A 13,634-nucleotide genomic window follows, 5' to 3' on the forward strand; every position below is an offset into this window, starting at 1 on the left:
AACCCGTGAACATGCATTTGTTAAGCTCCTACCATGTGCCAGAGACTGTGCAAGATGGTGGAGATACCAAAGCAAAAGCAAGACAGTACCTGCCCTCAGGGAGCTTGCATTCTATCAGAGGAAACAACTTGAAAAGATATAAGTAAATACAAAGTGATTTCTAATGGGGAACCCTAGTGGGTGATGGGATCAGGAAAGGCCTCATGGGCCCAGAGATGAAACAGGCTGACTATTTCCTGGAAATGAGGTGATAGACTCTGGATAAGAAGGAGTCATACATTTTTTTGGACAGAGCCATGTGGGATTTTGTTTTGCTTGACTTATCGATTGGTTACAATGATTTTATTTTTCTTTTTCCACTAAAGAAAAGAGAGAGGGAATTTATTTTTGTTCACTGAAAAAATAAAATATAATTAAAAATAAACCCTGGATGAGGGGTAAGGAGTGGTTAGAAAGGCCTTGTGTTCAAGGTTCCTTTTGAGTTCAGCTAGGAGCTTCATTTACTAAGGGATGGAGGGAGGAGGTAATTCATGCATCCCAAGCTTTGGGGTGCTCATTCATACCCTCTGATCTCTTCTGATATGTGCTACTTCCCTAAAAGGAAATCTTCCCAAGCTAGACCTACATCCCCTTTTTTTAAAATATACTTTTCAGGCAGAATGGCTTGCTCAGATCCCATGTGTATGTATTTTAGGGGTTCTCAACCCTAAAAGTCAGAAAGTCCTGGACCTTATGATCCAGGCTCTCCTTAAGAATCAAGGGCTCATGAAAAAGTGCTCTAAATCTCTTATAATCAGAGAGATCAAATCAAAACAACTCTGAGGTATCACCTCACACCTGGCAGACTGGCTAATATGACAGCAAAGGAAAGTAATGAATGCTGGAGGGGATGTGGCAAAGTAGGGACATTAATTCATTGCTGGTGGAGTTGTGAACTGATCCAGCCATTCTGGAGGGCAATTTGGAACTATGCCCAAAGGGCACTAAAAGTCTGTCTGCCCTTTGATCCAGCCATAGCACTGCTGGGTTTGTACCCCAAAGAGATAATAAAGAAAAAGACTTGTACAAAAATATTCAAAGCTGCGCTCTGTGTGGTGGCAAAAAATTGAAAAATTCCCCTTCAATTGGGGAATGGCTGAACAAATTGTGGTATATGTTAGTGATGGAATACTATTGTGGTCAAAGGAATAATAAAGTGGAGGAATTCCATGGGAACTGGAACAACCTCCAGGAAGTGATGCAGAGTGAGAGGAGCAGAACCAGGAAAACATTGTACACAGAGACTGATACACTGTGGTACAATCAAATGTAATGGACTTCTCCACTAGTAGCAATGCAATGATCCAGAACGACTTGGAGGAATCTATGAGAAAAAAAATCACTATCCACATTCAGAGGAAAAACTGTGTGAATAGAAACACCAAAGAAAAACAACGGCTTGAATACATGGGTCGAGGGGATATAGCTGGGGATGTAGACTCTAAATGAACATCCTAGTGCAAACACCAACAACATGGAAATAGGTTTTGATCAAGGACACATGTAATACCAAGTGGAATTGCGCATCAGCTACGGAAAGGGTGGGGGGAGAGAAGAGAGAAAGGAATATGATTCTTGTAACCAAGGAATAATGTTCTAAATCGACTACACAAACAAATATATAAATAAATAAATGAAAACAAAGTAACATAAACAAAACAAAAAAAAAGACTCAAGGGCTACAAAATAGGTTGCATGCATTTCATGGCCTTTCTATATCCAGTTTTCTTCTTTTGTCTCTCCCTCCCCAGGAGCGTCTGCAGAACCTGTGGGATGTGTATCAGCGTCTTGGCCTTGAAGATGATATTGTGGATCCCTCTAATGAATTATTGCAGGAGGGTCCCATCCAGAAGATCTCCTTCAGACATAGTAGCACCATGGAGCGCTACTTATTCCTGGTAGGGCAGAGAGGACTCAGAGGAGTAAGGCTGGGTTGTCATGGCCATGTGGACCTGAGGTCTTCCTGACTCCAAATCCAACATTCTAGATGCTGTTCTATGATATATTTGCTGAGGTATAGATTAAACTAGGTCAGGGGCATGCTGGTGAATGTTTAACAACCAGCTCGCTGAGGAAAAAAATGTATGAAAGACACTTTTAAACTTAATCTCCATTATTAATATTTTTGCCATCACTTTAAGTCTAAGATTTTTTCAAAATTTTTTCATTAACCTTTCTTAAGTTCTATTTATTAAAAAGAATAATAAATTAAGCCCTGATTTGTAGCTTTGCTGATTTTAGAGGTGAAAAGGTTTACATAGAAACTATCTGGTTTAACAACTCTCTCTTTGAGAAAAAAAAAAGGATAAAATACATATTTTAATGTTTAATCTGCATTATTAATATTTTCTCCATCACTTTCTTAGGTCTAAATTTTTTTCAAGTTCTATTGATTAATGATAACACTGAATCAAGCCCTAATTTGTAACTTTGCTCTTTTCAGAAGTGCAAATGCTTACATGGAAATTTTAACAATTGATTCTTAGGAACCTATTGAATCTAACTTCAGCTATCTGAATCTGAAGTTCTTTCCAGTTCTGATACTTTGTAGAAGAACAGGAAAAACCTATTATCTGTCTGGCTCAGTTTGTTCCTGCTAGAAGGCAGGAGAAAAACTGAGAAGACCAGAGCCAGTTAGGTAGAAGGGAAAACCCAGTTTAAATGTGGTCTCAGATACTTTCTAGCTGTGTGATCCTGGACAAATCACTTAACCTCATTTGTCTAGCCCTTGCCCTTGCGTCTTAGAGTTGTAACTAGGAAAGAAAGTAAAGGTTCAAGAGAGAGAGAGGGAGGGAGGGAAGGGGAGAGAGACAAAGAGAGAAAGAGAGAGAGAAAGAGAGAGACAGAGACACAGAGACACAGACACAGACACAGACACAGACACAGACACAGACACAGACACAGACACAGACACAGACAGTCACAGACAGAGAGACACAGAGAGAAGACAAGGAGAAGACAGAGACAGAGACAGAGAAGATCTCCACTGAGTCACTTCCAGCTCTGGGTCCCTTGGATTTTATATCACTCACGAGAATGTTAGAACAGACTTCTTGGACACTGGCTCTGCCTCTAGGACTAATCATTGATCCAGTGATTGAGCACATAGTTTCCTGGTGCTTCAGCACGCTCTGTCCTACCTTCTGGGTGCAGTCAGCCCACTGCTCAGCCTTATGGCCCTGTTGATGGGAGTCTTGGATCATGAAGTTTCAAGACTCCTTTGACTGGCATAGTTAGAGAAACCTGGGATGTTGGAGAAGACACTGGGTAAATGCGATCCTCATCACTGTGCAAACCACAGGAGACATGACCATCTTCCAATGGTCCCTTGATGGGAACATGTGCCCTGGGAGACCAAGGGGTGAATAGATTGAATTCCAAGGGAGAAACCTTAGGCAAGGTGCCGTCTACAGACAGCAAGCATTGCACTAAGAATTTGGGTTTGAGTCCTTGGTTCTGTCACTTACTGGGCGCCTAGATGGGGAAGTGAATAGAGCTTAAGATCAGGAATCAGGAAGACCTGAGTTTGAATTGTGCCTCAGACACCAATGTGTGACTCCAGCCAACCCCCCTGCCTCAGTTTCCACACCTGTAGGGGGCAGCTGGGTAGCTCAGTGGATTGAGAGCCAGGCCTAGAGATGGGAGGTCCTAGGTTCAAATTTGTCCTCAGACACTTCCCATCTGTGTGACCCTGGGTGTAGCAGCCCACGCCTAGCTATGGGCAAGGGGAACAGTCAGTCTTGGGCATGCTCAGTAGTGCTCATGGCTGGGAAGGCCTCTGACCCTTGACCCCAGCTTCTCCCAGGTTAGGCGGGAAAACAGGTTTCTTTGTTCTCCCCTGGTTAAGAGAAACCACACCTATGCCTTGTCATTAACCAATGAGGTTCATCCCTATGTACTGTGTATATTTGCATATCAAAAACTATTTAGCCCAGCAAGCTCCGCCTCTCCCTCTCTGACTCTCCTTCTCTTTCAGGCTAGCTGATGGCTGTCCTTGCAGGAGCTTGGCCTCTGGCCAAGCTCTATCTTTAATCTTTCTCTATTCACCTCTCTGACCTGTGTGGTATGGATCTCTGGACTGGAAAAGCCTACGCAATGGTCCTTTGATCAGAGCTTAGCTGTGGCTCATTGATAATTAATAAAGACTCATTCTGACCACCTCATATCTCTAATAGGACTCCGTCACTCCCCTCGTGGTATCAAAACTTCTATCCTGTCTCTATCTTCCTACCTTGTGGCTTCTCTCCCCTCTGAGAGAGAGCTAACACTGGGCAAGTCACTTGACCTCCATTGCCTAGCCCTTACCACTCTTCTGTCTTGGAGCCAATACACAGTATTGACTCCAAGATGGAAGGTAAAGGTTTAAAAAAAAATTAAAAAAATAATAATAACACCTGTCTCCCAGGGTTGTATATGTAATGTTTAATCACAAACAAAATAGTGGTCTTTTTTTGTTTTTGAAAGCCCTTACCTTTCACCTTAGAATTAATACTATGTATTGATTCTATGGCAGAAGAGTGAGTGGTAAAGACTAGGAAATGGGGGTTAAATGACTTACCCAGGATCACACAGCTAGGAAGTATCTGAGACTGGATTTGAACCCAGAACCTCATGTTTCTAGGTCTGGCTCTCAATCTCCTGAGCCACCCAGTTGCCCCCCAAAATGAAAATATTGTTGTTCAGTTATTTAAGTTGTGTTTGACTCTTAATGACCCCATTTTTGATTTTCTTAACAGAAATACTGGAATGGTTTGCCATTTCCTTTTTTGTCTTGTTGTACAGATAAGGAAACTGAGGCAATGAGGGTTGAGTGACTTGCCTGGGGTCACACAGCTAGTAAGTATATGAGGCCTGATTTGAATTCAGGAAGATGAATCTTCCTCACTGCAGGACCAAGACTCTAATCCACTACTCTGACTAGTTGCCCTAAAGTATCATATAAATTCCAGTTATTACTTTTTCTCAGCATGAGCTCTTGGATAAGTCACTTAAATTCTCTGGGCTCCGTTTTTCCTCATCTGTAAAGGGAGAATATTAATACCTGCACTTAGAGACAGTGTGGTTTAGTGGATAGAGAGCTGGACTTGGGGTCAGGAAGGACTGAGTTCAAATCTCATTTCTGACATATGTGTGACCCTAGGCAAATATCTTGCTCCCAATCCCTCCAGGCAACTCTTTAAAATGATAAATTACAGAACATTTGCTTTATGTACATTTGGAGAAGGGATTTCTGCTATAGAAGTTCCCTACACTAATGAAATCATATATCCAGGTTTATATATATATGTGTGTTATATATATATATATATTATGTTTACATATATAGGTAACTAGGTAACTAGATAGCCCAGTGGGTAGAGTACTAGTCCTAGAGAAGAGAGTCCTAGGTTCAAATCTGGTCTCAGACACTTCCTAGCTGTGTGACCCTGGGCAAGTCACTTAACCCCTATTGCCTAGCCCTTAGAATGATACTAAGACAGAAGGTAAGGGTTAGGGGAAAAAGGATATATACCTACATTACCCACATTATTGGGTTGTTGTGAAACTCAAATGAGATAATGTATGTAAACTTGTAAAGTATTAAATTCCTGTTGGTTATTCTTATTATTTTAACAGTGACTCCATGTCTTTTCCTCCATCAGTTCAACAATATGCTGCTGTACTGTGTGCCTAAGGTGATTCAGGTTGGGGCTCAGTTCCAGGTGAGGACCCGAATTGATGTGGCGGGGATGAAGGTGAGAATTTCCTCTGGTCCCTCCATTTCATTTAAAGTATTGGTATCCTTTATTTTTATATCATCTTCTTTTCCAAATATGTCTTCCCTCCTCTACACAGCAAACTACATCTTGGAACAAATGTAAGATATATTTGAGTAGAATTTGTCTGAATATATAGATATGGCAGCTAGGTGTCAAGCATGGAGTCAGGAAGAATCATCTTCCTGAATTCAAATCTGGCCTTAGATACTTCCTAACTGTGTGACCCTGGGTAAGTCACTTAGCCCTGTTGACCACAGTTTTCTTCATCTGTATAATGAACTAGAGAAGGAAAGAGCAAACCATTCCAGTGTCTTTGTGAAGAAAACCCCAACTAGGGTCACAGAGTTAGATGAGACCAAAATGACTAAACAACAACAATAGACATGGCTTATGAGTAGCATTAATATGTATGATCTGAAATCTGATCTAAGCTCACCTGCTCTCTAAAGGAAATGACTTTCTTTCCTCTTGTGAAGAGTAAGAGAAAGGTTGTCCTGGCTTTTCCAAGAACCTAAATGTGGGGAGGAACAGATGATAGTAGACAAGGTCCAAGACCTCCAAAGATAGGCAATCTTTCCTTCAGCCTCCAAGAGGGATATCAGGCTAGACATAGCTATATGGCATCTGCCAAATCTCTAGTTTAGGAGGCACAATAGGTTCAGAACAATAGCTGCTCTCCTGATCACTCTTAAGGGGAAAGGGCATCCCTTAGCTTACTTCTTGTTCTTGTTCTTGTTCTTGTTCTTGTTCTTGTTCTTGTTCTTGTTCTTCTTGTTCTTGTTCTTGTTCTTCTTGTTCTTGTTCTTCTTGTTCTTCTTGTTCTTCTTCTTTTTCTTTCTTCTTTTTTCTTCTTCTTCTCTTCTTCCTCTTTCTTCTTCTTCCTCTTCCTCTTCTTCTTTCTTCTTCTCTTCTTCTTCTTCTCCTTCTCCTTCTCCTCCTCCTTTCTCTCTCCTCTTTCTGTCTTTCTTATACACACACATGCAAAACCTCTCAACAGTTCCTTTTGCAACATTCAAGTAAGTCCCCTAACACAGGTACACAGTGTTATGCTCAGGATTATCTCAGCCAGTCAAGGAGTCACATCTCTACATGTACTGCAAGAAGCACAGAACTTCGCCACCACAAAAATGCTCCGGGTTTGGATGGAAGTGGATTTACCCAAAGAATAAAAAAAGATAAAAAAAGTGCACCAAAACCAACCAATATATCACTTTATTTCTGACATTGTATACAACATTCTATATCCATAGTTTTCCATTTCTACAAAAAGGTAGGGTGAATTTTCTCAATTCCCCTTCAGTAGCTCCTCTACCTTAGCCTACACCTGCTTCTTGAACAGGGGTAGAGAATTTAAAGGTAGGGAGGAAGGTGTGTGTGTCTGTGAGTGTGTGTGTGTGTGTGTGTGTGTGTGTGTGTGTGAGAGAGAGAGAGAGAGAGAGAGAGAGAGAGAGAGAGAGAGAGGAGAGAGGAGAGAGAGGGAGAGAGGAGAGAAAAGGAGAAGGAGAGGGAGAGGGAGGGAGGGAGACAGAGAGGGAGGGAGAGAGAGAAGGAAGGAGGGAGAAAGAGACAGAGAGAGAGAAGGAGGAAGGGAGGGAGAGAGAGAAGAGAGAAAGAGAGAGACTCCATCTATCCATTCCATCCTCTCCTACCCCATTCTCCATTTACCTTCAATCTTTCCCACCATCAGGGTCTTTTCCAATGAATTCTGATTTCTCACCATGTAGCCAAAGTATTTAAGCCTCCACTTCAGTATTTGACCTTCCAGTGAATAGTCTGAATTGATTTCTTTAAGTATTGATTAACTTGATTTCCTTGCTGTCCAAGAGATCCTCAAAAGTCTTCTATAACACCATAATTTAAAAACATCAATTCTGTGACACTCAATTTTCCTTATATTCCAACTCTCAGAGCCATATGTTGCTATTGGAAAAACCATAGCTTTGACTATATGGACCTTTACTCTGCTTTTTTAGTACTCCATTGAAGAAGCAAGACATTATGAAAGTAATTAGAAAGCTTGAGTTCAAATCTCAGGTCTGCTACACTTATCACATGTATAAACTATGGAATGTCATCTATGTTTTCATCCAATTTATTGATAAAAACATTGAGTAGTACAGGGCCAATAGTATGCTACAAAATCATGTTGTTTGGTTACTTTTCATCATATCTGATTCTTCATGACCCCATTTGGGGTTTCTTGGTAAAGATACTGTAGGGGTTTGTCATTTCCTTCTCTACATCATTTTACAGATGAAGAAACTGAAGCAAACAGGATTAAGTGACTTGCCCAGGGTCACAAAGCTAGTAAGTATCTGAGATGGGGTTTGAACTCAGGTTGATGAGTCTTCCTGACTCCAGGCCCAGGACTGTATCTACTGTAGCACCTAGATGCTCTATAGAATCCTAGAACTGAAATAGGGAAGGAACTTTATTAGCCAGCTAGTCCAAACTAGATATAAAAGAAATCCCCATAGTAACATACTTGTCAAGTGGGCATCCAATTTCTGCTTGAAGATATCTAAGAAGAGGAAAACTCGGTACCTTTCAAGGCAACCCACTCCACTTTGGATAGTTCAAAATTGTTTTTTGTTGTTTAGTTGTGTCCAACTCTTTGTGACCCCATTTGGTGTTTTCTTTGCAAAGATACTGGAGTAGTTTGCCATTTCTTTCTCCAACTCATTTTTCAGATGAGGAAACAGAGTCTAAGAGAGTTAAGTGAATTGCCCAATGTCACATAGCTACACAATGTCTGAGGCTAAATTTGAACTCAGAAAGATGAATCTTCCTGACTCCAGACCCAGCACTCTTATCTACTGCAGCCACCTAGCTGTCCTAGAATTGTTTGGATAACTCTAATTGTTTTCCTGACATTGAGCTACCATTTCTTGTCCCTGACTCTAACCTCTGGGGCCTAGCTAAATAAATTTAATCCCACCTCAATATTTAATCCCTCCATGACAACCCTTCAATAATTGAGACATAGAGCCTTTTTGCTACTTTTGGGGATTAGTTGTTTCACCAATTCTCAATCCATCTAATTATATCAACTAGCCCACAACTCTCCATTTTATTCACAAGGGTATAATGAGAACCTCTGGCAAATGTCTTGCTGAGATCCTGATAAATGGTGTCTATCCTATTTCCCTCCTTTACTAAAGCTAATATAGGGCCTGTAAAGGCCATCTCCACCAGCTTACACCCATAGATTTCATCCCCAGGGGGGAATATTACCCCAGTTCCAACAGAATCAGTGGGTCTGTATGTAAAGCTAAGCCCTCATTGGTTTAATCATTTCCAGTTAGAGGCAAATAGCTTAAACCAAGGGTCACCAGTGAGGGGATATAGCCAGAAGAATAATAGCAAAATAATCTCCTTGGTCTCCTGCTTAAATGTACTCTTCCATACTTACATATAGCTCAAAGAGAAGAGGGGACAGATGCAAAGCTAGCCCCATAGTGATGTATATTTAGTGCTCAAACTTTCCCTTCTTAAGTTCTCCAAAACTTCTTTGAAAATGAATTCTAGAACTATTCAAGTCAAACTCACTAGTCTATAGTTTGAAGAATCTATCTTTTTTCCCCGATAATCTGGACAATACTTTCTCATCTCCGTTCCTACGGCACCCATCCCATTCTCTGGGATTTTTCAGATGTCACCATTAGTGATTTGGCAATCAGATCTACAGATGATCTCAGGCCTGAGGAATGTAGTTTGTTTGAGACTAGTGACTCAAACTCATTGAGAGGAGTTAGGTGCTTGTTTTGCCATGGCCTCACTTCTTTTGAGTTTTAGATTCTTTTAACCATTTTTGTTCCATCTTTCCTGGTTAAAAAATCATTCTCTTTGGTAAGAAAGAAAAGAAAGAAAAATAAGAGTTGTGTAGTTCAACTTTCTTTCCTTCATCCATCATCACTGTTCCCATGAACAGCAAGCTGTCCCTTCTTTGATCTTCCTCCTGGCCCCTAGAATAGCTTTTTTAAAGTCCCCTCCCCCTTTATTGCCTTTATCATATATCACAAGCTTCAACTTGTTATGAGATTAACCCCTGACCCTATTCTTCCAGGACCATGCCATTTTGGAGGGTGATTTATTGTCATTCAGTCATTTTTCCATCATGTCCGACTCTTTGTGACCCCATTTGGGGTTTCCTTGGCAGAGATACTGGAGTGGTTTGGCATTTCCTTCTCCAACTCGTTTGATATATGAGGAACTGAAGCAAACAGGAGGAAGTGATTTGGCCAGGTCACTCAGCTAGTGAATATCTGAGGCTGAGTTTGAACTCAGGAAGATGAATCTTTCTGTCTCTAGGACTGGCACTCTATCCACTTCGACACTTAGCTGCCCTTTTGGGGAGAGATATTACCTGTCCTTGCTCTCATCTTCTGGACTTCTTGAAAAGGTCTAACTTATTTGAACTGTTTATCACCATCAGTATCTTTAGAAAACTCCCCCTTTTCTTCTTTATCAGAATAATTTATCTAGTTAGAATTTCATTGTTGAGAGCATCTTATCTCTTTTGAACCAACATCCCTCTGGAATCTTCAGCCATGAGATCCTACCTAGCTTTTCTCCTAATCAAAATCCACTCTTCCCAAATTTAGGTGAGTTCATGTATGATTCTCAGATGGGGTAGTCACTTCCATCCAAGGTTTTAGTTATTTCTACTTGTCAATAGTTCTTCCTTATTAGACAGAATCATCTAAAATATCAATTCCCCTCACCCTTTTGAAGTGATCAGTCACTTTGCTTTTAGCCCAGAGAGAATTCCAGAATATAGAAGGGCAGAGTTGCTCCAACTGCCTTATCTCCTCAACCATCCACCATGTGTCCCTGAGTGCATGGTAGCTGTTCCTCACTATGTTTATTTCTTTCCTTCTTTTTAGTTCTTCTTTTATATCCTAGTAAAAACTCTAAAACAGAAGGGCAAAGATATGAAGAATAAACTACCTAAAGCCAGGTAAGGGCCATGAAACAAAGAGCTCTAAATGCCAAACAAAGGAGTTTAGATTTGACTCTAGAAGTTAGAAAGAACCGATGGGGTTTATTGAAATCAGAAAGTGATATAGTCAGACCTAAGCTTTAAGAAAATGATTTTTGCAGCTGAGCAGAAGACAGACTAAAGAGAAGAGGGTTTGGAGGCAGGGAAACCCAAACAAAAGTCTATTATAGAGACAGTGAGGTGGACACTTCTACCGTGTGACCCTAGACAAGTCGCTGGACCCCAATTGCTTAGCCCTTGCAGGTCTCCTGTCTTAGAATTAATACTAGGACAGAAGGTAAGGGGGGCCAGAATTGTGGGCATTAGGATAAAAAGATCTCCAATTGCACAGCTTAAGATCCTTCTCTGTTTAACCTCATGGAGGCAATCCTCCCTACACTCTTTGCCTAGCTCTTACTGCTTTTCTACCTTGAAACCAATAGTTAGTATTGATTCTTTAAAGATCAATACTATATATTGGTTTTAAGAAAAAAGAGCAGTAAGAGTGAGCCAAAGGGGGTCAAGTAACAAGCCCAGAGTGGCACAACTAAGAAGTAATTGAGGCCAAATTTGAATGCAGGAACTCCCATCTCTAGCTAAACCCCCTTAGTATTGATTCTAAGATAGAAGATAAATTGTTTTTTTTTTAAGTATGTGTGTGTATACATAATATGTATATATATATGTTAAAATATATTAAGTTAATATGTTTATCTAACATATATTTTATGCAAGAGATTTTGTGGTGATAAAATGACAAAATTTAGCAATAAGTTGGCTATATGGAATGAGACAGTGAATCAAGGTTGACAAAGAAACTATGAATTTAAGTGACTTTAAAGGATGATTTTGGGGGCAGCTGGATGGGAGGTCTGAGGTTCAAATCTGGATTCAGACACTTCCCAGCTGTGTGACCCTGGGCAAGTCACTTGACCTCCCATTGCCTAGCCCTTACCACTCTTCTGCCTTGGAGCCAATATATAGTATTAATGCCAAGATGGAAGGTAAGGGTTCTAATAAATAAATAAAAATAAAGGATGATTGTAACTTCAAAAATAATAGAGAAAGGGTCAACTAGGTGGCTCAGTGGAGAGAGTGAGGTCTGGAGATGGGAGGTTGGTCCTGGGTTCAAATCCAACCTCTGACACTCCCTAGCTATGTGACCCTGGGCAAATCACTTTATTCCAATTGCCTAGCCCTTACTGTTATGCCTGGCACAGGAACCAATACTTAGTGTTGATTCTAAGACAGAAGGTAAGGATTTTTTAAAAAAGAAAAGAAAGAAAATACCCAGTGTTCTCTGAATTGTAGGGAACTTACATTTGCAATCCCATGTGAATACAGCGGTATTCTGGAAAATGAAAACAACACATGTTTTGAATTCCATGCAAAAGCTCCCAACTATGCTCTTCCTTAATGGAGAATAATACTGTGGTATAAACAAAATTTTTGAGAAATGCTGTGGAAATATATGCAAAAGCACTTTGCAAAGTTTAAAATACTATATAAATGTGAATTATTATTTATGCCCTGCCTGTCCCACCACCTCCTGTTATAATAAAACCATGTGTGTTTATAAAAAAGGAGTTTTAAAAGCTGCCTTGTTGCATCTGAGGCAGCTGCCAACTTCCTTCTCCCAGGCCTGGCACTTTACCTTAACCTTCTAAAGTACCACTCTGTGCCAGACCTAACACACAATGAGCCCAAGATAAACCACATTGACTGTGAATCAGATGGAGAGTGTCAGGAGCAGGACCTGTTGGCTACTGTTGGGAGCCTGTAGCTGGCACCAAAAGGGCATCTCAGCTTGGCATTTTCTGGGCTTGGCTTTGCCTGCCTATTCTTGGAGAAGCTGTAAATCATTATCAGGAAGCTTATCTGCTCTCAGTTTGGCTCAGGTTTTTCTTCCTGAAGTCAATCCTTAGCCTTCTGGAAAATGAAGCATTACTACTTCTAGGGAACACAGGTACCCAGGATAGAACATAAGTCATTTTGTGTAAGAAATATTTCTTAAGCACCCACTAGGTGCCAGGTGCTCTGCTAAGTACCTAGGATAAAAATTAAAAAAAAAAAAAAGAAAGGTAGTCTCTGCCCTTATAATTTAATGTAGATAAGCACCAAAGGGACCTAGAAAGTGGGGGAGAGAGAGCGTGCCTGGTGTGGATGCATGATGAGAGTGGAGAGTTCCGCTGGTGGGCAATGAAGAGTGTGCTGGGCTTCCAAACCCTTTCTCTAGTGTCAAGGAGTTTTTACTCCTCTCTCCTCCCCTCCAGCAGAGTGGTGCCATAATGCATAGAGCACAGGACCTAGAGTCAGGAAGACTTGTCTTCCTGAGTTCAAATCCGGCTTCAGACCCTTACTAGCTGGTTGATCCTGGGGCAGCCACTTTATCCTGTTTACCCCAGTTTCCTCATCTGTAAAATGAGCTGGAAAAGGAAATGGCCAACCATTCCAGGATCTTTGCCAAGAAAATCCCAGATGGGATCACACTACCAAATAACAACAACAACCAACCTCCAGTCAGAAGAGCAGAGTCTACTGAGGGTTCTGAGGAAGCTTACGCACCAAAGCTGAAGCATTCTTTTTGATGAGTTTGTTGGGTTTTTAAAAAAGCCAAAAACTTTCTTTCCATTTTAGAATCAATACTATGCATTCCAAGGCAGAAGAGCAGTAAGGGCTAGGCAATGGGAGTTAAGTGACTTGCCCAGGGTCACACAATTATGAAGTTGACTGAGTATCTGAGGTCAAATTTGAAATTTGAGTCCCATCTCTAGGACTGATTTTCAATCCACCAGCCACCCAGCTGCCCCACTCTGATTAGTTTTGATGAGAAATGTATCTGAGTCATAGGCACA

At 40.9% G+C, this 13,634-nt stretch overlaps 1 protein-coding gene across 1 annotated transcript in view; it reads left to right on the top strand.

The window, feature by feature from the left end:
- The window catches only part of FGD2 (FYVE, RhoGEF and PH domain containing 2), a 47,844-nt gene that overhangs the window by 18,696 nt on the left and 15,514 nt on the right, over window positions 1-13,634 (top strand). The window contains exons 8-9 of the mRNA XM_007483808.2: window positions 1,791-1,937; window positions 5,682-5,774. Coding sequence (XP_007483870.1) covers window positions 1,791-1,937; window positions 5,682-5,774 — 240 coding nt within the window. The remainder of the gene's footprint in view (window positions 1-1,790; window positions 1,938-5,681; window positions 5,775-13,634) is intronic.

Source organism: Monodelphis domestica, chromosome 2, assembly GCF_027887165.1.
Source record: "Monodelphis domestica isolate mMonDom1 chromosome 2, mMonDom1.pri, whole genome shotgun sequence".
In the NCBI taxonomy this organism is placed as follows: Eukaryota; Metazoa; Chordata; class Mammalia; order Didelphimorphia; family Didelphidae; genus Monodelphis; species Monodelphis domestica.